Genomic DNA, 24,183 nt, shown 5'->3' with positions numbered 1-24,183 from the left:
CCGCAAGCACCTGGCAGGAAGCTCTGCTCTGCAACCAGCAATCCCGCTTCTTTCCGACGTCTTTTCTCCCAGGACGGGCAGTCGTCCACTTCTCCACAGCCCTCCAAACCCCTGGCACAACCCTGCTGCCACACCGACGAGATGGGCAGCGAGGGCCGGGTCCTGTCTCCACTGTGCCTCCCCCGCGCACCCCTCCCCTCCAGCCCGCCCTGCCCCCACCAGAAGCCGCTGTGCTGCCCCCTGGCTGGAGAAGCGGCTGCCACGCCTGCCCGGAGCCCACGCCGCCCCGCCCACAGCGCAGGCCTCACCGCCGCTCTTGAGGAGGTAGCGGTTGACGTCCTGAATGGTGGTGTTGATGGTCGGCCCAGTGGGGACACTTCCAGGCGTGACGTCAGGATCATTCTCGGGATCTATGTTCTGAAGTCCTTTCCACGGAACTCCAGGATGAAATTCTGGAAAGTTTCAAGCAAAATGAAGATCAAAACATGAGTATTAGGTACCTTCACACTGCTTCACGGTAATTTATGGGAATTTTAATAGTTTGCTAATTAAATCAAAGGGACCATTTTAGACTTCCCTTCAGTAACTCATCAGTCCCCTGAACGGGCGGGAAGCAGCGGGACAGTCTACATTAACCTGCTCAGCTGTGAGCTAGCCCGACGATGGCCGGATGGAATCCAGGGCCACAGCCGTCGCTCTCACTGAACTAAGGGGCCACTGAACCAGGCGCCACACCGCCTACCCCCCACGCTGACCTGACCCAGGCTTTCCAGTGAACAAGGCCAGGCTACGGGGCTAAGTGCTCTCCTGGGCGGAGCGCAGGCTGACCTGCTGCTACAGGGTATCGCCCGCTCTTACCTGGGGGCCAGTTGATGCTGGAGCCATTTGAGATTTTGTCACTGTCGGATTTGGCACGTGACCAGCTATGGGGGACAGCTACTGGAGGACTGGCTGGTGACTCGCTGTTCTGGATTAAATCGTACCGGCCATAGGAGTCGTCAATGGAGGACTTAGCTGGAGGCCCAATGCTCAGACCTCCAGGGATAGCACCTGCGGGCACAGCAGGAGAGAGTGAACAGGGAGCCCAGCCTCCCGCCAGGCACCTGTCTTGTCCTCCTAGGGGTGTGAGCTGGGCTGGCCCCTTCTCTGCGAGGGAGTGACCTCGTCCTTGGAAGACAAACTCCTCAGGAACTGCACCCGTCTGTCTAGTTCAGTGGTTCTCAACCTTCCTCATGCCGCGACCCTTTAATACAGTTCCTCATGTTGTGGTGACCCCCAACCATAACATTATTTTTGTTGCTACTTCATCACTGTAATTTTGCTACTGTTATGAATCGTCATGTAAATATCTGATATGCAGGATGTATTTTCATTGTTGCAAATTGAACATAATTAAAGCACAGTGATTAATCACAAAAACAGTATGTAATTATATATGTTTTCCGATGGTCTTAGGCGACCCCTGTGAAAGGGTCGTTCGACCCCCAAAGGGGTCGCGACCCATAGCCTGAGAACCGCTGGTCTAGCTGGACAGCTTGATAAAACGCACCCCGCACCCCAGGAAGCTGGCCCAGCGAGACTTTCCAGGGACCAGTCCGAGTGTCTGTCCTCGGTTCCCTCCAGATGCTGCCCTCACTGCCGAAGGACAAACTGACGTGTAAACTCAGAGCCCTAAGCACACACACTCACCCACCTCGCCACGGCCACTGAGCTCCCTCGTGCCAAGGGCAGTGGCAGAGAGCACGATGCTTTTCTTGGAGTGTTAACATTATAAAGCATTTTCTTCTCTGTAGGATGCTTCCTATTGAGAGGGCATTACATACCCGATTACATTTTCTTTGCCGTCTATGCTTCCAGGAAATTTAGAGCTAAGTTCAAAGCTACTAGTGTGACCCTCTTGGACGGGTATTAGCATGTGTGCTCCTCCCCCTTCCTAAGCACCGGATCATCGTGTTTTATCCTTTCCTTGGAAACAAGGTGTGGTCAGGACACTCGAACACTTTGCTGAGGAACAGACGTAACTAGGGCAGCGGCTGGGACCTGGCGTTGCTGCCCTGGGGTTTCCAGTTCCTTCTAGGGTTGCAGCTAAGACCTGGGGCTTGAGGCATCAGGCAGGCTGACCCCTGAGTGGCGGGGCCGTGCGCTCTGCGAGGGCACGGGGTATTCTGACTCAGCTCTCAGCACTGAGCTCTCAGACTGGGTGCCGGGCGTGGGTGGGCCTACCGTGCTTGCCGGGGTTCTGGTCGAGAGGAGAAGCAGCACCGGAGACGTTATCCATCGGATTGGGGTGTGTCCACTGCGGGAGGCGCGACTGGGACTGAGACGGGTCCTTCACTGCCAGGCCGCCCGTCATGTCCATGCTGCTGACGTTCACGCTTGGGTTCAGTCCAGCTGAGAGGGAAAACACCGTGAGAGGGGCCCACTGGCCTCAAAGTGGCCGCCTTCTGCGGCTCTCCAGACAGAGGCTCAGAGGACAGGCCGCTGCCAGGACGCGGAAGTCAGGGCATCCTAGGGCCATGATGGAACTGAATTTGTTCCTAAAACAACTATTCCTAAAAAAAAGTGCTGCCACGAACAGCTAGCACTTCACAAAGGACTCGCTCCGTGCTGGGCGCTATCCTTGGAACGTTCCATATTAACTCATACAGAACTCTCGGAGGGAAGCATTCCCACTTTACAGATGGGGAAACGGAGGCAAAGAGCTGCCAAGGAAGTTGCGCAAGTAAGTGGTGAGCCCCTCGGTAGTGGAGGTGGGACTCAACTGCTAGACTCTTCCGCTTCCTGAACAGAGGGCCACGATGGGCTTGCGCGGTGCTGCCTCGAAAGATTCCAGGCTGGAAGCATTTACAGCAAAGCTCCCGGCCCTCAGAGGGAAGAAGCCGAGGCAGCCGCTCTCAGGCTGCTGGGAACGGCGTGTCCCCCGCGACCCCTCCGTGGTGACCCCAGGCACCTGAGCCGGGTGGTGGCTGATGTGGAGACTCACCGAGAGGGTAAGGAGCAAAGGTGTTGGGCGAAGACTGCTGCTCTTTGGTCTGCAGGTCGGGCAGGCCGGGGGCCTGGGGGTGCGGGGGAAAGCTGTCCATGGCCGATTTGCCTGCAGAGGGGTGCAGAGACAGGTGCGGCGGGGGCGGCGGGGGCTTCACGAGCAGGGCCTGGGCCAGCTGGCGCTGCTGCTGCTGGATCTGCTGCTGCAGGTTAGTGATTGTACGCGCGACCTGGCGGCAGACACATGCATGTTAGGGGGGAAGTGATGCCGCCCGTCACCTGTGTGTCAGTCTCCACTGCATTTACGCCTGGGCCGACCTCCTCCCAAATCTAGGTGACCCTGAGATTATAAAAGGGAGGCTTAACCCATCAATTAGTGCCCCTGGAGCAGGGGGACTAGAGCTCAGGGACCCACAAGCCGGCGACACCCACTTGCTGCTCCTGCTGTCTCATGGGTCCGGACACATTCCGCTGGGCCTGTAGCATCTGCTGCTGGATTTGTAAACGTTGGTATGCCTGCAACAGAGGTCAGAGCACCGTGAGGGAGCCGAGGGTCCTGCACACTTGCTGAACAGCACAGAGAGAGCGGCCCAGTCCGTCCCTCACAGATGTTTCTCTCTCTATTCCTCTCTGAAACTAATGAAAACGTGTCCCGGTGAGGATAAAAAAACAATGACTAGGCTCCACCAGCCTCCCTCCGCAGGGACTCTGAGAGAACTAAGTCCTCATTACTCTGTAATAAAGTAGCTGTAACTTCTCTCCTGCTTCTGGGATATGTGTGTATCCCATCCTTAGAACAGTCACTGCAGTGCCTCTTCTGTGTCTGTGGCTGAGACGGGAAGGGGGGTGAAAGCTCAGGCTTCTACATGCCTGAGAGATCAGGGAGGTGCTGTGCGCAGGAAGGAGCCAGAGTTGGCTACTTATAGAACACCTGTAAGTGAAAACCTTTCTGATTCTCCTTACAGTTCATAATGGAGCTGCCTCAATGACCAAGCAGCGCCTGCTGACGGCTTCTCAGGCAGGCGCACGCTGCGGCCGCTCCCCGCGCTGCCATCTGGCGAGCACCAGGGGGCGCGCTTCCTCGTCCCCGAGCATGGCCGAGGCGGGGTTGTCACTCACCAGCTGCAGCTGATAGAGCTGGTTCAACATCGTCATATGCTGAGGGTTAATTGGCGAGGTTAATAGTGCAGGGTTGAGACCAATGTTTTTTGCTGCAAACTGCAAAAGCTGTGCTTGAACCTGTGCAAACAAACACACCGCGAGGCACCGTGTCACTTTTAAAACGTTTCCGTGTCTGTGTAGTTCCCAGATTCAACCCGATTAATTAAATGACAATTATATTTGTCTCTCGAGTGAACTTCAAAAGCCACTGAAACATTTGAGGACCTTTCAATATTAGTTAACAGGCGTTTGTGAAGAATAAGGAAGGAAGGAGGGAAGGAGAGAAGGGAGGGAAAGAAAGAGGGAAAGAGAGCTCTCCCTTCAAGTACGTATTCTAGTCATGAGCTAACTTCCTAATTTCTTCCCTAGGAGTGACTCTAGGTCGTCCACCGAGTGAGTCTATGGGCCAATGGAGGGTGCAGGGGAGGCGCAGGGAGGAGGGCGGCTTCCCTCCCCACCGCACCACGCCCCCCCCCAGACGGTCTCGTCCCAGGGCGGGCAGCAGCCCCTTCTCAAGTAGGTGTCCTTGGGAAGTGGTGCCCCTGCTCACGGGAGCAGACACCCCTCGGTGGGCACATGTCCCTCAGCCTCCCCTGTGGCACCTGCACCTGTGTGACTCTGCCAGCCTGACCTTGTCTGTCAAGGGCGCCTCTGCGCCTGTAATTTGACAGATCAGGGCTGGGCAGTGGCTGCTGCCCTGCTCCCCACGGCATGCCCTGCCCACAGGACACGGGTGCAGGACGGTTTTAGGCATAACGTGGCGAGTGGTTTTTACGTTACGAGGTGCTGAATGTGCACGAGAAACATGGCTTTCTCTATTAATGGCAGGGAGGTAACGTTTACTTGAAGAATAAATCTACTGAAATGAAGAGGCAAGTTGACTGACGGGAAACATTCGGAGTGGGGTGGTGGGCAGCTGTGTCTGGGCGTGGAGGCGTCTGCTGCCCGTCCCCGGACCCTCCCTCCCGCCTGCAGGCTGGAGTGGCCGTGTCACCAGACCGGGGTTGCCCCAGCATGCTGCTTGGCAGGGGCCTGGCCTGCCCGGCAGCTGAGGCACCCCGAGGTGGCTCTGAGACCCTCGGGGTGCGGGAAGCCGGCTGTGGAGGAACAGGGCAGGGCCTGCTCTCCCTGCAGTGCTGCCTCCATAGCGCAGGACCCCATGGGGCTCCCCGAGACCGCACCGGGCCTGACCTGAGGGGATAGAAACTGAGGCACTTGCGCACGGAGACTGGGCTGGGAGGGGTTCAGCGGCGGCCCGGGCGGCGGCGGCGGCTGCAGGGTCCTGGCTTGTGCTGCTCCGCTGCTGCCAAACACGCCCAGATTGCCACTCGGTATCTGCGGGGACGAGGGACGGGGTCAGAGCCGCCGCGCAGCAGCACGTGAGCGAGTGACCTGTTTCCCACGCAGAACGCCACGCGGCGTTGACTCCTGGCAGCGTGCAGCTGTGGCTGTGCCAGCGCTGCTCCCACGGTCACGGGTGGTGGGGAACCAGCCCGGGGAGCGGGCCTGTGTTTAACCACAGAAGCGCCGAGACGAGGCTGTCATGGGAGAAGCAGCTGGTAATCCAGGGCTCGGGGTGAGGCTAGCGCACATGGCCGCTCCCAAGGGCAGCGGACAGGGAGCATGAGGGAGGCGCCGGTGTTCACAGCGAATGGAACTACGATTCCACAGCAAGCGGTGAACGGGCACCGCCAGGCGGTTCACGTGGACACTGCACTTCCCGCTGGGACAGGCGCTGCGCAGGACCCCCCCACCCTCCTGCGGGCATCCCACTAAGCCACGGTCGGCTATGTCAGACCCCGAGGGTCAGGCAGACAGTGAGAGACACACTGCTGATCATCAGCCCGACAACAGGCAGGCGGGGGGCTGCTCGCCCCCCTAAATGTCACAGCATCTACTGAAGAGAAGTCGTGAAGGTGTGTGTGTGGCAGCCTCATCAGGAGGACAGGCACAAGAGGGACGCCCTCCAGACGGGACAGGTCCTCCCTCCAGTGACGGTGACAGCGATTCACCGCCCGAGGCTGTCACCTCTGGTTCTGGGACAAGGGGAGGTGGTGGTCCCGGGACCAGCGTAGCGAAGGCTCGGTGCGCGCCCAGGTCTGGCCGCCGAGGCTGCTTGGCAACGTGCTCCATTGGAAGAGCAGCGAGCGAGCCCCGAGGGCTGAGCTCTGGTGCATCTCGGTTCCGGGAACAACATACAGGCGTGCAGCACCCCCACACGGCCACCGAGGCCTGATCCCCAAAGGCACTCCTCCCAGCACTCCGACCCGCACGCTCACCGCCTCAGAGCACGGAGCGGTGCTAGTTAAAGTAAGAGGGACAGGCTCCCCCCGCCTTACCTGTCGAGAAGAATTCAAGTTTTGCATGCCCAGCCCTGAGGCAATCCCACCCAGGGCCTGATTGGGGAGTGCACTGTTTGAAAGGGGGGGCTTCAGGCTTGGCGAAGGCAAAAATGGTGAAGTCGTGGGCTCTTCCACGAGGCCGCCATCCTGGTTGGAGAGAGAAAGGGTGAGCTGTGCAGTGCCCGACGCACGGAGCGCAAAGCCCTTTCCCAAGGACACACAGGCACGCGGGTGAGAAAGAATTCAAAGAGAAGGAAAGCGGACAACCGAGTGGAGACCGTGGGCAAGAGGAGGGAAGAGCAAAGAGAACCAGGGTCAAGCTGCTGTTTTCACGCCCACAATTATTTTACAAACACGTACGTTAGCGCCTCCCCCGCACCCGCTCTGAGCCTGCCCAGGGAGTCAGGAGGCAGAGCAGAAACGGGTTTGGAAACCCTTTGCAACCATTTCCACTGAGCAGCTCCTTCCGAAGGCGCTGCCCGGGCTCTGGGTGGGCTCGGGGCGTTCTGCTGACAGCCCGCGGCTTTAGACCGACACACACAGCACCTCGTGCGGGCCAATCTAATAAACGGAGAGCTAGACAACAGACAGGATCCTATAGGGTTTTTACAGTCACTGAGGTGATGCTGTGTCAGACCCTTTGCAAATTTAACTCCTCTAATCTCCCAACAAGCTTGCAGTATTACCCACCAGTTAAAGGTAAGGAAACCAGACAGGCTCCCAGATTCAGCAAATGAAAATACAGAATGCTGAGCTAACTTGGAATTTCAGACAAAGAACAAACAACATTTTAGAATACAGTATGCTCCAAAAATTGTCTATCTGAAATTCCAGCATCACTGGGCACTGTGGCGCGGAGCCCCGGCCACTGATGCAGGGCCGGGCCACGGGCCTCACCCCACTCTCCACGGGGGCGCGTGGGGCCAAGGACCCCGCTTCTTTGAGAACAAAGAGGAGCCCCCTCTCCTCCTGTGAGCCTTTCCTTCTTTCCTCATGTGTCCTTTCTGCCTTCCAGCTTCTCTCCCAGGCTCCGCACTGGACTGAACCAAAGGGGAGGCCTGTGGTCACACCCTCGCAGGGGGGACGTCGCTGAAAGGACTGACCAGGGAAGACCGCACAGACACCAGCACGCGGTCTGACGTGGCCGAGCCAAGCCAGGGCCAGCGGCCTGAGCCCCCTCTGCTCCTTTTTCAGATTCACATGCAACACGGCACCTCCGCTCGGAAGCAGTGTGCACGCCCATGGACGGGACGCCGGGAGGGGATGCCTCTTGTCTGCTGGACAAGTGGAGGCAGGTAATCCAGCAAGTTCACCCAACACAATGGAAATCAGTTGTCAAATTTAGTACTTTTTACTCCTTGTCACATCACAGAACATGCAGCGCTCCCTCTCGTGGGTTAAACATTTATATCTACTAGAGAGACTGGGAAAAGTCACTGAAACATCACTGTCCAGCCAGCTCTTCATCTGGCTTCCCTTAAGGACACAGATAAAATGAAAAATGCCTCTTCTCACACAGACAAACGAAAGCCCTCCTTCCTACCTTGTCAAGAAAGGCGGGGCGGTCCACGGAAGACTCTTTGGAGATTGGTGGGCGGCAGCCAAGGGGCTTGGTGACCATCCCATTGTAGTCGGTCACCCCCAGTCCACGCTTGTCCACGTCCACCTTCTTTTCCAGCAGAGCACCTGCAGCGCACACACAGCCTGAGGCACCGCCCTCGGTCCCGCAAACGGAGGCGCTGCTCCCAGCCCTCGCTCCGAGGGTGCACCCGCTCCGCCTGGCCAGTCCCTCAGGGCCCAGCCGTCCTCTCCCCTGGGACCGGCCCCCTTTGGTGGCCACTTCTCCGAGGGGCCTCCCCTTGTCCCACCCACAGCCACCGATCTCCACGGGCTGGGCCTCCTGGTTGCCAGGACTCTTCCAGCTGCTGGGGACACACCACCATGCAGGAGCGCACTGAACCACGTGCTTCCTGAGGGGCACATCACACACTTCCTCCTCCGCGGGGCCCGCCCTGTCCACCCAACACGTACCCAACCCTCATCCACGACTACACGCACGCTCCGGAAATCAGAACCCCACGCCCGGCGCCTTTCAGCAGCGACTGTCCGTGTGTGACTTACTCATGGCCTGGTCAAGGTTCATGTGGTTACTCTTCAAGGCCTCTTCAGCTGGCTCTCTCTGCGGGAAGACGGCTGTCATTAGAGTGGGCGTTGGCACAGGAACGCTTACCAAGAGCTCTAGCAGCCACTCGGGGCAGGCCCGCTGCTACCCAGCATGACCGGCTTGGCTCGGACGCACCTTTCTTGCCTGTTGACATTAGAGTTAAATGTCTCACAATAAGACACCTGCCTGAGAAAATGACCCGTGAAAGGGACTTGCGAGAGCAAAGACTGTGTTGACACTGGAGCCGCACGCGGCTCAGGGCCAGGACTGCAACTGCTCCTGAGCGCTGGCCATCCACAGCTACCGAAAGGGAAGCGCCGTCTGACTACAGACGTGGCGACAGTTGGCGGGATGCTGGGCGGACGCAGGGGTACCCCTCGCTCTCTGAGCTCCCACCCTTCGATCTGAGCCACCTAACAGATTGTGACACGTTTTCAGAGGAATAGCCAGCGACCTTGAACTCTCCCTACACATCGCCTGGAACTAAACGGGTTTGGTTAGGGTTCTTTTCCTGCAGTTTCCCTTTATACTAAGTTCTCTCTTGGGGTCTCTGTCAATCTATTGCGTACATTAATAAAAACTCACTTTTAATTGTAAATGAAAATATAAAAGTGTATAAACCACTGAAAATTAAAAACCACAGGACTTTTAATTCTAGAGAAAGGCTCTCGCGCCCTTTCTCATAGAAAGGACACGGCTCTTCACTGTGGCTCAGAGCACTGCTCCCTAAACAGGGCCAGGGAAGGGGCTTTCCCAGGCAGGTCATGCCAACCATCTCATCCCTTCCTGTTACACGACAAGTGTGGGCAGGGCAGAGGCCATGCAGGGGGCCCCCCGGAGAGGGGCGGGCAGAACAAGACCCAGTCACCGGGAAGCCCATGTCGGTGAGTTGTTTGATGAGCCGGTTCATGATCCAGGCCTCGTCCTGTTTGCCAGATGTCTTCATGCCCTGGAACGAAGCGAGAGCGAGGGGTCTGTGAGTCATGTTTCCAGGACTTTCTTCTAGACATGGGGAGACCTACACTTGGGGGCCTCTAAAGCCACAGAAGCCTTTTGTATTAACGTTGAGCTTTGGGGTGCATTTGAGGTGGGCATGTGTGAAGTTCATGGACTTAAAAAAGCATGATCATCTCTTCCCCGAGGATGGATTCAGTTCAGCATAAGTGCGTGTCACTTCCACTACAAGTATCGCAGCGAGTGCTCCCTGGGAGCCTGCCCTCTGCTAGCACTGCACCCACTGCCAAGTTTACGAAAGCCACAGGCTTTGCCCTTTTATAAGCTTTACCCTAAAAGGCAGCAGAACTCAGGGGGCTCCTTCCAACAGAACAAAACACCTCTTGATTCTATGAACTATTCACTGCTTACAGCCCCAAGGGGAGGGAAAACAGTGGAGGAAGGAGGGAGAGGAAGGAGGGAGGCAGATGTGGGGTAGAGGGGTTCCCTCCCTCTGGGACTGCAGGCTCACCCCACACGCCACCTAACCACGGGAGGCTGCTCTGCCCTCGCAATGCCCCGGCGAGCCGGGGCCCAGTCTCACGGACCAGGGTGGCATTCCTGGCGCCCCCAGGACTGGATGATTTGCCAGCCTGCTCGTGGAAGGACTGCTGTGCGATGCCTGCAGTCCCATCTACTCCTTGTCTTGCTGACCACTGAATGCTCTTTCAAACTTTTGGCAACAGTTACTACATTGATATGCTTTGAAAGTAGAAAAAAGGGACACACGAAAGCACCTTCTTGCACCCCCTCCCACCCGTTCTCGTTCTCTCCAAGGACAAACCACTCTGAGCAGTGTCTTACCTACCCCCGTGGAGACCTTCCAATTCCACAGAAGCTGCAAGTGTGCACGCGTGCATGCACGCGCACACACACACATGCACGCGCACACACACACACACACACACCTTTCTCTTCTCTTCCCCTCCCCACCCTAAAGTGATATGAGCCTATAGTACGATACACAAAGGTATTATACTCGCTTTCCTGTATCTTACCTTTTTCATTTAACAATATATATTGGTGATCTTTTCATATCAATATATATAGAATTTCTTTTAAAATATCTGTTTAACTTTCTATAATATGGATGTGGCATACTTTAACTAGTTACCCCATCGATGTACATCTAAGTTATGTTTTTTCTTTTTTAACCAAAAAAAAAAAAGCCACAATAGAAGACTGTGTACAAATGCCATTCGCTAGCCCCATGACCACGGAAGCGCTGCGCCCGGCCTGTCGCGTGGACACAGTACCCCTGGCCTCCGCTGGGCGGCGCTAGTCCACACCCACCGGCCGGCCGGCGGAGACAGCTCTGAGGGCTCTGCAGGCAGAGCGTTTATTCCGTTCCGCATCTCCGCTGGTTGGAGATGAACAGTGGCACCTCTCACGCTGTTTTAAACTGAACTTCCCGCAAGTCAGGCTGCTGTCCTCCCCTATGTTTAAGGGCTATTTGTATCCTTTTCTAGAAATTACCTATTCACATTCTTTTCATTTTTCTATTGGGTTACTGGTTGACTTAAAAAAATCAGCCCTAGCCAGCTTGGCTCAGTGGATAGAGCATCAGCCTGAGGACTGAAGGGTCCCAGGTTCAATTCTGGTCAAGGGCACAGGCCTGGGTTGCAGGCTTGATCCCCAGTAGGGGGCGTGCAGGAGGCAGCCGATCAATGATTCTCTCTCATCACTGATGTTTCCATCTCTCTTCCTGTCTGAAATCAATAAAACATATACATATATATTAAAAAACCAGTGTCTAGGGACCCTTTCACACTTGATCTTAGCCAAAAGGCCGAGAAGCGACAGGACCCTTTTTGAGAGACTAGGGCCATGGTCGGCTAACGGCGGCTTGTGAGCCACATGCGGCTCTTTGGTCCCTTGAGTGTGGCTCTTCCACAAAATACCACGTGTGGGTGAGCACAGTGTGATTGAAACTTCGTGGCCCATGCACAGAAGTCGGTATTTTGTGGAAGAGCCGGTAGTTTGTGGAAGAGCCACACCGAAGGGGCCAAAGAGCCACATGTGGCTTGCAAGCCGTGGTTTGCCGACCACTGGACTAGGGCGATCCCAGCTGTGTGACCTGAGTCACAGATAACTTTCCCAGTGGTTGTTTCCTGCTTTGAATGTGGTGTTGTATGTCACGCAGCTCTATCTTTACCGACCACGGTTTGCCAGCCTCCCCTTTCTGGCTTTAGAAAGGCCTCCCTCTCCGAGACTGTCCTACACCTCCTTCCCGTCCTCACTTCCCGCCTTAGACTGAGATCTACTTGGCAGTCTCCTGGTGCACGCATGACTTCGGCTTTTCCAGAGGCTGCCTGCTGGGGGCAGCCCCGGGCCCACTGCCCTCTCTCTCAAAGAGGAAGGAGCCGAACAGGTCAGCGCACCGCACCCGCCTCTGCTCCGCGGGGAGAGCAACCCCGTGCTCAGGAGAGGCCGGAAGGGCCTCAGGACGTGGCGGGGCTCAGGCCCACCCCCCTTCGCTGCAGTGACGCTGCTGGATGGGAGTGGTTAGGCGACTGTTAGACCCTCTTTGGGGTGCGCACACCTTTTGGAGTCCTTTTTTGGGGGCGTTCCCCCAGGAGCTGCAGGAGGAGGAGCTTTCCTGGGAGGCAGCACTGTTCCACATGCCCCCTTCTTCGTCGTCCCACTGACTGGGGCCGAGGCTCATGTCGTCCCCACCACTGCCCCAGCCTTCTTGCATAGATTTTGAAGCTAGAAAGAGAGTGAACAGGAACTTGTCAAATTCCCCATTCCCGCGGCAGACAATGCTCGCTGCAGCGCCGCCTCCCCTCCCCACCCCTGAGCGCGGAGCCCCACGGGCCGCGTCCTCTCCAGGCCGGCTCTGAGCAGCCTGTGCGTCTAGCTCCCGGGACTGACCACAGACCACGCTGGAGCCTGAGCTTCTACACTGGACCCTGCGGCCCAGGGAAGGCGGCGGCCTCCACACGGCAGGAATGGCCACTGACAGGCAGTCTTCCACCGCCACTGCCCTCCGGGGGGCTAGCCCCCACCTGCCCCCACCGCAGCAGGCCGCTGTGTGGACGGCCAGTGCCCCCCACGTGCCCACCGCGCCGTGGGACCCCGAGGCCTGCGGAGGCCCAGTAGTGCCTGGTGCGGACCGGCTCCCAGAGTAACCGGGAGGCAGCCAGGCCTCAGGCAGGTGGCGCCAGGCTGAGCGCCGCCTCCACGTCAGGGTCTATGTCTTCTCCCCCCTTAAAATACAGTGACTTTTGTATAAGATTTATGTAACGTTCTCACTTCCCGGGAAAGCCGGAAGCCACAGATGAGGCAGCCCACCGCACAGTCCTGGAGACTGTCAGTCAGGCCATGGGATGTGAGGCTTACCAGGCAGACAGGCACCTGACACGTGTGCCGCCTGCCACTGGTCTGTGACCCTGAACCCCGGAAGCTGCCTGCTCCCTCAGGTTCGGAACAAGGAGGAACACGGGTGCAGTGAAGAGCCCAGCAGGGTCTGTGCCGGCGAAGGAACAAACTCAAAGCTAGTCAAGCTGTATTTTTTTTAGTCAAATTGCAATTTAAGAGCTAAGACACGTAATGATGTCCAGGGAAATGTGCAGCCTCTGCAGCCATGGGGACAATTTTACCATCGGACTTCAGCCAGCAATCACACCAGTGGTAGAAACCGCACTGCCACACCCGCCCTGAGAGAGCCCTGGGTAAGCTGCTCTGAGCATCTGCAACCTGTGAGCTTTATACGGGCACTTCTTACACTTCAGTCAATGGGTGGGAAATGCAGGACATTTTTTCTTCCCTTTAAAAAACACACCACAAAACAAAAACCACACACACACTCACACACACTCACACACACACAGTCACACACACACACTCACACTCTCACACACACACTCACACTCACACACACTCACACACACTCTCTCACACACACACACACACACACACACACACTCTCACTCACACACTCAGTCACACTCACACACACACACTCTCACACACACACACACTCACACTCACACACACACACACTCTCACACACACACACACACTCTCACATACTCAGTCACACTCACACACACACACTCACACACACACTCACACACACACTCTCACACACACTCACGCTCTCACACACACACACTCTCACACTCACACTCTCACGCTCTCACACACTCACACTCACACACTCAGTCACACTCACACTCACTCACATGCTCACAAAGAATAAGAAGAAAGAAAGATAAAAAGCGTGGGCCTGGAGCGCCCACAGAAGTTTGTTGCAGGACCCAGCAAGGCCAGGCAGTGAGGCGGCGCAGCACCGTGCGCTTCAGAGCCGGGCTGAGCGGGGAGAGCAGCCCGCTTTCCCGCTCGAGCTCGGGGCGAGGGCGCGTCCACCGCTCAGGCAGCAGCTGCAGAAGCCAGCTGAGGGGTGGCTGCCACGAGCCGTGTGCCAGGCACACCGCCGATATTGTTCTGGTTCTTTCATGGATTTATTTTTTGAAAGGAAAGCTGGGCTTCTGTTAAAGCTCCATGGTGCTCACGTATCGGACATGGCAAGTATTTCTTTCCAGTCTGATGTGTACATAATGTTGGAGTGTAAATAAAATGAGGAAAGTGGCCTGAAAGTTAATTCTTAAAATTCAATGGAAAGCCCCCCTCTAAATAAAACACTCGGAGCCCTTTCTAAACTGCCAACCCAGGGCAGGCAGCGCGCGCTCGGTACCTGGTTTGCACAGGGCTGGGGCGGCGGCAGGCACCCCGGCTCTCCCGAACGGCACGGCCGGCTCGGCGGGCTGGTCTCCCCATCCGCTGCCGCTGCTGGGCGGCTTGCCCCACGCTGCGGTGCCGTTATCCACCAGGGTGGACGGGGAGGCAGGCTCTCCCCAGGAGTTCTCAGCCTTGGAGTGAATGTTAGGCATCTCTCCCCAGCCCGAGGAAACTGAAAGGACGCCATGGGGGAGAGAAAAAGAATGAAAGTGAAACAGAGACAGGAAACACGGTCATTTCAAATCCAAAACAGTGTGAGACCATCTGTCTTAAAGAGCTTTTAGAAACGAAAAGGAGACATTACGTCTAATCAGGTTTGTTTAGCTTCTTAAAGTTGCAGTTGCCTCACTCCCGATCCTATCCACTTAGAACTCTACGTCCATACTTTCAACAATAAAGATAAATAAAAAATAAAAAACAAAACTGCAAGTCCATTAAACATTAAAGACCATTACAGTCACAGTATTTGCAACACAACAGGATTTGAAAGAACCGTTTAAAACAAATAGTTCAGAAGTCGCTTGTTTACTTCTGGTATTCTATGTAACAACCTAAAAGAAATTTTGTTCCATTATTTTCTTATAAGAAAAGTTTACAAGTTGCAAACCCATACTGAACGTTATTTTTGCTTATCTTTTGACCAACCATCAGACACAGATCCAGGCAAAAAAATGGGAAGATGGCAGATTCAGCAGGCGCAGGTGAGGCAGGACCTGAGTGCACAGATCTCCCAGGGGCCGCCTGGTGGGCTGAGTGAGAGAACCGAGTGGAGGACTGGGGCCAGGGTGGCTCGGAGGCACATGGATTGCCGGCCGGGGTTTCCCGGGAATTCTCCCTCGTCCCCTGCTCAGTGCTGTGGCCGAGCATCCTGTTACAACCTCACTCTTCCCAAGCAACACAACTTCTGGCCATTGTGCTCCTGCCTGAGCTCACGAGAGAGACACTGTGGCTAGTTCCGCTTTCAGACAGGGATTCTCAGGTGGAATGAGAATGTTTTAACTACTAACTGAATAGAAGAACAGAAGGCATGACATGCAAGCAGTTAACCACAGATTTTCAATCATTTGGTTGCAACATGGATATTACCATCTCAATAAGCAAACATTAATTCTCTGACTAAAATAGCATGGAATCACTCCCCATGCCACTCTTTATTCTAATAAAATACAGTAATATAGATTAATGACCAAAGGACATGCAACTATGAGTCATTTTAAATTACAAGCTCTATGCTGAGCAATATATTATGTAAATTATCACCAATAACAGGGAAGTTAGCTCTAATCAGTTATTGTCGGCAACTGTCAACTAGAATATTACCTGTAATTACACAGAAAACAATAGTGTATGTATATTTGGAAAAGCAGTTTTACAAATTGAAGGGACAAAATTAAATCAGGAAAATTAACATAGCTGATAAAATGATGTGTGCTGTGGAATGATAAGATAACTTAGGGGTTGCTAATGGCCAATCAGTTGTAAGAATACTGATTTACCATAGGTAATTAAATGAAGAATTCACCTAAAACTTGTCATCCTCTACTTCCGTATCTTTGAAAGGCAACTCCAAACTACATGTAAACATTTAAGACAATGGTAACTGTAGTTAGTTAATTTTTGCAGCGTTTTTAATTCCTATTAAAGCAGCAGAAATGTCTACAGAGTATTTTTATATAGAAGGCAAATGGTTTGCAAAAGCAGCATGTTTCAAAATCTTAAAAATAAATGGAAAACTAATTGCCTACTAAAAAGTAAAACTCCCAGCATTTCCACCTGAGGTTGATGTCCGGAAAGAACAGAATTTACCGACAGCGCCAAACTAACACCGTCAGGATGTGTGCATCGCCAAGCGTGCCGAAGGCTCTGGAAGAAATGCTAAAAGCAGCAGACTAGATAATTTTGATGCAAAGCAACTATTTTCAGTAGACAGAAAATTACCCTAAATACATGCTGCTAAAATAAATGAATAAATGTAATCTCCACTGCTCAGTGTTGACTGCTGGGGTGACTTGGTACCCTTTTTGTTAATGATTTTATAGAGGTTGTTTAAAGTTGGGCTTAATGAGGTGGGACAAATTACTATTTTATATTTAAATTTTTAGAACATGGGTATTAAAATTTAAAAATGGTCCTTCAAATACAGGGTGGGTGAAAGTAGGTGCACAGTTGTTCACATGAAAAGATTAATAATTAATAAACAATACAAAGATGAACGGTGTTTGCATCCTCTGCCCCACCCTGTCCTACTGCTCTGGGCAAAACTTTTCTGCACCGAGTCGTTGCCTCCCTTCTCCAACTGGACAAATGCAGTGCTGGGGATAAAACAATAGCAACGAGACGCCCGCGCATGCCATTGCATTCCATCTCAAATCTACATTTTCACCCTCCTATGAGCAGAGAGAAAACAAGCGCCTAAGAGGAGGGCACCCAGCAGACCGCCATGAAACAGAGCACCAGGCAGCCAGGAGGCCGGGGCCAGAGCCGGGCGGTCCCTGACTCAGGCTATCATCTCAGGCAAACAGCTAAGTCGGTAGATGGCATTCTTTCTCCGGGGAAAGAAAAAAATCAATTCTAGCTTGTTCCACGGATGGGATGCTACTTACATCATTTTATAAGTGTGGCAGGCAGTCCTTTTGGGGAAGATGGTTCAGTTAAAAAGTGGCCAATTATAATTAAGGGAAGGAAGGATAAAGGCCTAATTCAATTGATGAAGCATCTGAGCGTCTGCTACGTGCTCGGCATTGCAGGGACTTAAATATTAATGAGACGGGGTTCTGCTCACACCCAGGGCCTTTAAGTGCAATGTGGGTTTATTATAGTGCTTGGCTGGCTACTGGCCTGTGCAGACAGAGCAGAACTGGTAGCTGCAGAACTCTCTCAGGTCTGACATCAGGATGGGTGTAGAGTGGAGCTCGATACAGAGGGGTCTGCTCAGTCAGGCGGCGAAGGGCGCTGCTTGTCGGACGCCTGGTTTTGTGCCATTTGTTGGACCCTCTGTCCCACTCAGGGGACTCTAGTTGAAGGCTGCCGATAAGGATCTTTTCCAAAAGCCAGCCACGTGGCCTTGAGTGGCACACGCCTCTCACAAGAGCTTCTGTCTGCCTTACTGTGTCATCAGAAACAAAATTCTTTAGATTTTATTTTAGTGCATTAATGCGGGTTTGGATGTGCTAAGTCTGTCACACTGACACCTGGGGGCCACACTGTATTTTTAACTGTTTGGGTCCACCATTTTGAACTGAGTGTGTGTCCCAGGACTTGCACGGAGGGGAACCTCCCCCTCCGTTAGCCTAGTCCCTGTTCCTGCTCGCACCTACCAAGTCCCCCAAACACAGAAAAGTGGAAACACCCTAACCAAACCCAACCCAAGAAAACCCCGTGGCCACAAAAACACAGCCCGCCGAGCGCATTCCTCGATGGCACGACTGCATGTGCTTAAAATAGCGTCTTCTGGTGGGAGGCAGCGGGGCCGATTTCTGCAGCACAGCGCACACAGCTGAGCTCCAACGGCACCCTGCCGATCAGCCCACCTGCGGCGGCTCTCGTCTGTCTTACACCGAGGACGAAGGAGTGGTGAGCGTGTAGGACAGCATTCCCGGCTTCTTCAGGGAAGCGACATACCTGTTCACCCACCTCGGTACGCATAACCCCGTTCCTTCCTAGCTTTAGTTTAGGATGTGGCTGACCTGCCTCTTCCGTGATTACTGCGCATGTCCTCTGCCTGTGGTTACACTATCTGTGCCAGAACACCAAGTGGTAAGCAAACAGAAGGTCACTAGGTTAAGCACTCCAACGCAAAGGCACGCCTCACGCTGCCTGGAGCACAGAGCTCCCGTGAGGATTGCAGCTGAAGGGCCCGGACGGCCAGCTGACACTCCTGGGACTGAGCGAGGCAGGGAACCGATGGAAAAGGCCCGAGCAGGGGCAACAAGCAGTGAGCAGCGGACTTCGGCTTTTCCGATCGGCACACGCACTAATACTTCACTTCCACCGGCTGCTGCAAGAGGCAACCCCAGGCAGAGCTCATGCCCTCACTCCACTGTCCCTGGGGTCGCTCAGATCAAGTCCATAATGGCCTCCTATTCGATTCTACTCCACCCCCCAATCCCTTTCACATTAACTACGTTTTGGTGAAACCTGAGTTCAGGGATGAAAGCATCCATTTCTGGAGACGCCCCCCCAACCTCATTGCTAGACTGAGTCTCTACTACGAGGATTGGTTATTCACCAAAAATGTTCTTAGTTAGCACTCAGTGTTCTCCCGTGTCTGCAAGTGGATTTCAAGTGTCCAGAATGTTCCTTCCTACGGGCACTGGATAATGACCTGCGCAGGCCTTCAGGGGCTTTATTTCAGTGCTGACCACACATCAGAACCCCCGTGGAAATCTGCAGTGACCAGTGAACGGGCTTCCCTCCACACTAAGGCACTAGAAATCTGGGGTGGGCTCCCCAGCTCCCCGCTGCCAGGAGCTTCTACTGAGCGGGGGTGGAGGCTGTGTGTACAGAGGACACGGTGGCCAGCTCTCCCGAGAGGACGCGTTCCCTCCGTGCTCCCCTGCCACCGGCAGTGCTGCAGGGACCCCTCTCGGACAGAAAGCTGCCCGAGCCCCGCTGTAGGTATCGTCTTTGGATGCCACTTAAGCACAACGCTAGTTGCAGGGCATCCATGCCATTGGCTGTAAAAACAGGGTCGGAGGACGCATGCCCATGTGGCGAGAATGAGCGCGTTTTACTCGTAAAGAACGCAAGCCCCTGCCATACCTGGGCCGGGCAGCGGCGATCGGGTCAGCGGGGCGCTGGCGGGGTGCGGCGCTGGCATGTCGCCCGCGTTGGCACTGCTGCTGGCGGCGGTGCTGGCGGCCGCGGCGCTGCCCTGGAGGCCCGGGTTGTTTCTGTCCCACATGTTGACAGCTTTGTTGTTGTAGCTGCTCGGGTCTCCCCACGCTGAGGTACCATCATCAATCTCCATTTTGCGTCGAATGGACGGGGGAGAAGGTTCTTCCCAGCCCGTGGCCTCGCTGCCGTCCTTCTGTCTGACAGGGACGGGCCCCCCGATCCACCCCGTCCCCGTCTGTTTAACGGAAGCGGCCCCTCCCCAGTTACTCATGCTGCTGTCCTGGGGCTTGCTTGCCCAGTTCTGTTGGGGGCCGGGTTTCAAAGACTCTCCCCAGCTTGCCCCTGGATTCGCCTTTGTATTCGTGCCGTTGCCCCAGCCCCCGGTCCCAGGCCGGGGAGCATCACTCCAGCCAGACCCTGACCGGCTCCCGTCAGCATCCCACCCAGAGCCAGTTTTCTTCCCATCCCCCAGGTGCCCAAGGACGGAAGACGGGTCGGCCCAGTCCCCGCCTCCTGCACTCCAGGCTGGACTGGGCTTCTGTCCGTCTCCCCAGTTCTGAGACTTGGGCTTGAGAGGCTCACCCCAGGTGGGTGACTTGTCCTCCTGCCTCGCGGTCGCACTCCAAGCGTGGCCACTCTTGGCAGCAGCAGCGTTAGGAACAGCAGCAGAGCTGATGGAGTCCCCCCAAACCCCGGGCCCATTTGGCGCTCTGGCGCCGCTGTCCCCCCAGCCTGTGTTTGCTGGCCCAGCAGCAGGCGGCGAGCTGACCCACCCCGATACTGAAGAGGTATTTGTACTGCTCATGATGGACCCATCGTTCTTCGCCCCTGAGTGTGAAGGCTGAGGGGCCGCACAGCCCCAGGCCTCCGTGCCGTTGTCATTCTTCCGCTCCGACCTCGGGGACTCCTCAAACTCCCAGGCAGTGTTCTGCTTCACAGGAGTCTGTCCCCAGCCAGTATTGGACAGCACTCTCGGGTCAAGGTCGTTCCTTGGCAACTGGAGGTGCCCTTGGTCTAGAACCCCTTTCTCTCGCCTCCGGCCTTCGGCCCCTTCCCTCCCGGCACCTCCTTCACTGTGGCCGCCAGAGCCCTCGCTGCTGCCTTCGCTCGCCGGGGCGCCGGAAGGGGCAGCCTTGGCCCACGAGCTCCCGTGCTCACCGCCAGGCTGCAGGGCCGGGTTCTGGCTGCCGACACCGGGACTGTCCCACCCTGTTGATGCTTTCCCACTGACGTCACCACTGGAATGCTGGTTTGGGGGCTTTCCCCACTCCCCATTCACACCGTTGGCGGTGCTGCGGCTGGGGTGGCCCCACGCTCCTGAATGGATGCCCCCCATGCTGTTATTGCCACGGCCCCTCCCCCAGGCGAGGATCCCAGGGCCAGCGGGAGGCCCCGAGTCCCAGGCGGTCCCCCCATTCCCTTCCTTTTGCACAGCACTGCTGGATCCATTCTGTTTAGCACTTAATGCTGAGTTCACAGTGTCTGCATTCCCCTGACTGAACCCAGAATTGCTATTTCCGGTGGCAGGGCTGCCCGGGGACAGTCCCCACACAGAACTGCCGATTCCTTCACCGCCCCCACCGACTTGAGAGACTGACGACCCGTTAGCACCAGGAAGGCCTTGCAGGTGGGGCGGGATGACCGCCCCCATGCCGACGGCCAGGCCCCAGGTGGGCAGCCCGTTGGTCTGCATTGCATTGGCAGGGTTTGGCGAGGGGCTCGCGGGGTTAGTGTTGTTTGGTCCATCAGTGGTAAGGTTGTGAGGCTGTGCGCTGAAAGATACATTCTGCGAAGTGGGCGTTTGTGGCTCTGAGCTCTCCGGCGGCAGCAAGCTCCCCCACGCACCCAGCGTGCCTGGCGGGTTCCCGTTCTGGTTGCCCACGCCGTGACCTATGGCACTGACTGGACTGCAAATACTGGAAGAGGTGCCTGTGGCCACCGTTCCTTCATGTCCGAGCACAGGCCAGGCAGCTGGGTTGGCGCTCGGGTTGAGGTTGAGGTTCATGCCAGCGTTGGGGCTGGAAGCGCCCCAGCAGTTCTGACTTCTCCCCTCAGCAAGCACGCTGTCCGTTTTCCCTTCCGCGGCGCCCAGCGCGCAGTGGGCGAGGCCGGAGCTGGAGCCCGCGGCTACGCCCCACACTCTGGCCGCACTGCTGCTGCCGTTGCTGCCCCCTGCGCCCAGGGCACTGGGGTTCGGAGGGCTCTGGACCAGTGCGCCGTTGGTGCTGTTATTGCCATTGGTCTTCTTGGCGTGTCCGGTGAAGCTGCCTGGGGCGCTCCCTGTCGCCATGCTGCTGTTCTCCGAGCCGCCGTGGGGGGCGTGGGGGGCAGCGTCAGCGTCCACAGCGCATTCTGAGGCCGCCTCCGGCTCGGCCCCGGGGATGGAAGGCCACGCCTCCTGGTCAGTCCTGTCTACGATCACTTGATCCCAGGGGCAGCTGGCTTCACTCCGGAAAGCGGGCTGCGGTGCCCAGTGCGGACTTTCATAATGCTCTGCCAACCCGCCGCGGCTGAGATCTGCAGAGGATGAAACAAACCCCAGGTTAGATTTTCCTCCCGTTTGTCAACGAGTCAACTGTCAGCTAGTCTTTGGGGGAAGCTCATTATTTCAAGTTTTCAGATCTGAATGACAAACGCTAAAAATATGACTTAAAGAAAAAAGTTGTTAGTCTTCTTAATAGCTCCCATTTAAAAATGAGTTCGTGTTGCTACAATTATATTAGTTCCTACCACTGCACCATCCTCTCCTTCCTCTTGAGAAGGCGCCCCGTGCCCGCATGCACACAGGCATCTCGGAGAGCATTTGTATGAAAGGAAGCTGCTTCGCTTAAGTCTAGCAACTTGGAAAGGCGTGTCGCTCGGCAACACCAGAGCCAGCCCTTGGGGAGACGGCATCAGCAAGGGCTCCTGCGTCTGGGTACGCTCTGCTGTTTTCTGGGAGACTCTAGGGTTACAGTATCATCCAGAGGCTAGGCAGCTCATTTAGTAGAAAAGAATTGTAAGTGCCTGGCCAGTGTGGCTCAGTGGTTGAGCACTGACCTATGAACTAGGAGGTCACGGTTGAATTCTCAGTCAGGGCACATGCCTGGGTTGTGGGCTTCATCCCCAGTGGGGGGCATGTAGGAGGCAGCCGATCAATGATTCTCCCTCATCACTGATATCTCTCTCTCTCTCTCTCTCTCTCTCTCTCTCTCTCTCTCTCTCTCTCTCTCTCTCTCTCCTTCTCCCTTCCTCTCTGGAACCCTATCTCACATCATACACAGAAATAAACTCTAGATGGACTAAAGGCCGAATTAGGAAAAGCAAAGCTTTTAAAGTTTAATGAGGAAACATAGGAGGCCATCTCCGTGGCCTTGGACGCTCCCTGTGTCTTCCTACGGGAGACATAAAGATCCAACTGTAACATCAGAACACGGGGGTGACAGGCATCACCACGTAAAGGAAGCTGAAAGCAAGCCGCAGACAGGAAGGAGGGAGGAGACAGAAGATGACAACCAGAACAAAGAACCAAACCAAGAGCAAGGCCGAGAGTCCAGCGAAAGTAGGAAACGGACAGGAAACCCATAGGAAACAATCACCAGCCATCGCTGCGAGAGATGCACTTTAACCAGAGGCGACGCCGCACCGCGCTTACGTGGCCACTGCCACACGGACCCGAGTGAGGATCGCGGTGCCTTCTGGGGGACAGGAACGGGGTTGAGGGCGCTATCTGTGACATCTCTGAAACAGAGATCTGAACGAAATAGGGCAAAATATTAGGCCAAATCTGTATTGTGAGTGTAGTTTTATTTACTGTGTACTTTCTTCTATTTCAAAAACATTTAAAAAAATTGAAAACACTTAAATATGATTCCAAATGAGGTAACAGAATCCCAAACGGTACCCAAGGTGAGTGCCCAATGCTCCGAGTTGGTGGGAATGTAATTCAAAGCGCACATCTTTATTGTTAGAAAAACGTGACGACTTGACAAGAACGAAGAGATTAGTGTGATTATAAAAACCTGATCCCTGCACGAAGAGCCTAATTTTTGAAGATGAGTTTCTTAAGGACATGGATGGTATCTTTTTAGTTTTATATCCATAATGCTTGCCACATATCAGGAACCAATAAATGTGTCCTGTGCAAACAAAAGAATAAACATGTGGAACCGAATCGGAGTTTCAGCTGAAGCAACCAGTGAGCGACCTGGCCATTTCTCAGCTCTAAGAAGATGACGAGGAACTAACGGTACAATCCCAAAGGCTCTTGGCTCTAAACTTATGATTCCTAGAGACTCCCTCTACTGCACATTACCATGAGAATCAACACAAACACCAAGCAACCTTTCTGGCATACTGAATCTCAACCACACTATTCAAGCAAATGTATTTTTTATTGCAGTAAAATATACAAAATATAAACTTTCCATTTTAACCATTTTTGAGTGACTCCGAGTACATTCATATTGTGCAACTATCGCCACTATCCATCACCCTAAACCGAAAACTCTCTACCCTTAAACACTAACTCTCCGCCCCCACCCCCCACCCCAGACGCTGGTCCCCACCACTCTCCGTCCTTTCTCCAGGCTCTGACTACTCCAGGGCCCTGCTACAAATGGAATCCCACAGTATCTGTCCTTTTGTGACGGGCTGATTTCACTTAGCATGTTCTAGCATGTGTCAGAATTCCCTTCCTTTTCAATGCCGAATAACATGCCATTGTGTGCCTAGACCACGGTGGTTTATTTCTTCACCTGCCCATGGACCATCGGGTGGTTTCCACACGTTGGCTATTGTGGCTAATGCTGCATAACCTGAGGACAGGCACCTCTGCTCCAGCTCCTCTTTCAGTTCTTTTGGGTCCATACCCGGAAGTGGAGGTACCGGGTCACACGGCAGTCCTATGTGTAAGCTCCTGAGGAACCGCACCATTTTACTTTCTTTTTTAAATTATTATTATTTTTTGTTAATCCTCAC

The 24,183-nt window shown here is 54.8% G+C and overlaps 1 protein-coding gene across 4 annotated transcripts in view; it reads right to left on the bottom strand.

The window, feature by feature from the left end:
* TNRC6C (trinucleotide repeat containing adaptor 6C) overlaps positions 1-24,183 on the bottom strand; it is a 73,850-nt gene that overhangs the window by 6,746 nt on the left and 42,921 nt on the right. The window contains exons 5-18 of one of the 4 annotated variants that reach the window (XM_059671372.1): positions 19,150-21,741; positions 14,345-14,560; positions 12,188-12,354; positions 9,521-9,601; positions 8,610-8,667; positions 8,032-8,174; positions 6,486-6,635; positions 5,338-5,481; positions 4,105-4,224; positions 3,418-3,501; positions 2,984-3,215; positions 2,224-2,391; positions 859-1,050; positions 309-452 (exon numbers count right to left, since the gene is read on the bottom strand). In XM_059671372.1, coding sequence (XP_059527355.1) covers positions 309-452; positions 859-1,050; positions 2,224-2,391; positions 2,984-3,215; positions 3,418-3,501; positions 4,105-4,224; positions 5,338-5,481; positions 6,486-6,635; positions 8,032-8,174; positions 8,610-8,667; positions 9,521-9,601; positions 12,188-12,354; positions 14,345-14,560; positions 19,150-21,741 — 4,491 coding nt within the window. The remainder of the gene's footprint in view (positions 1-308; positions 453-858; positions 1,051-2,223; positions 2,392-2,983; positions 3,216-3,417; positions 3,502-4,104; positions 4,225-5,337; positions 5,482-6,485; positions 6,636-8,031; positions 8,175-8,609; positions 8,668-9,520; positions 9,602-12,187; positions 12,355-14,344; positions 14,561-19,149; positions 21,742-24,183) is intronic. The other 3 variants (XM_059671374.1, XM_059671373.1, XM_059671375.1) reach the window with 3 other exon arrangements.

Source organism: Myotis daubentonii, chromosome 16 (assembly GCF_963259705.1).
Source record: "Myotis daubentonii chromosome 16, mMyoDau2.1, whole genome shotgun sequence".
Taxonomy (NCBI): Eukaryota; Metazoa; Chordata; class Mammalia; order Chiroptera; family Vespertilionidae; genus Myotis; species Myotis daubentonii.
Note: the sequence above shows the minus strand (reverse complement) of the source record. Positions and strands in the feature narration are given on the sequence as shown.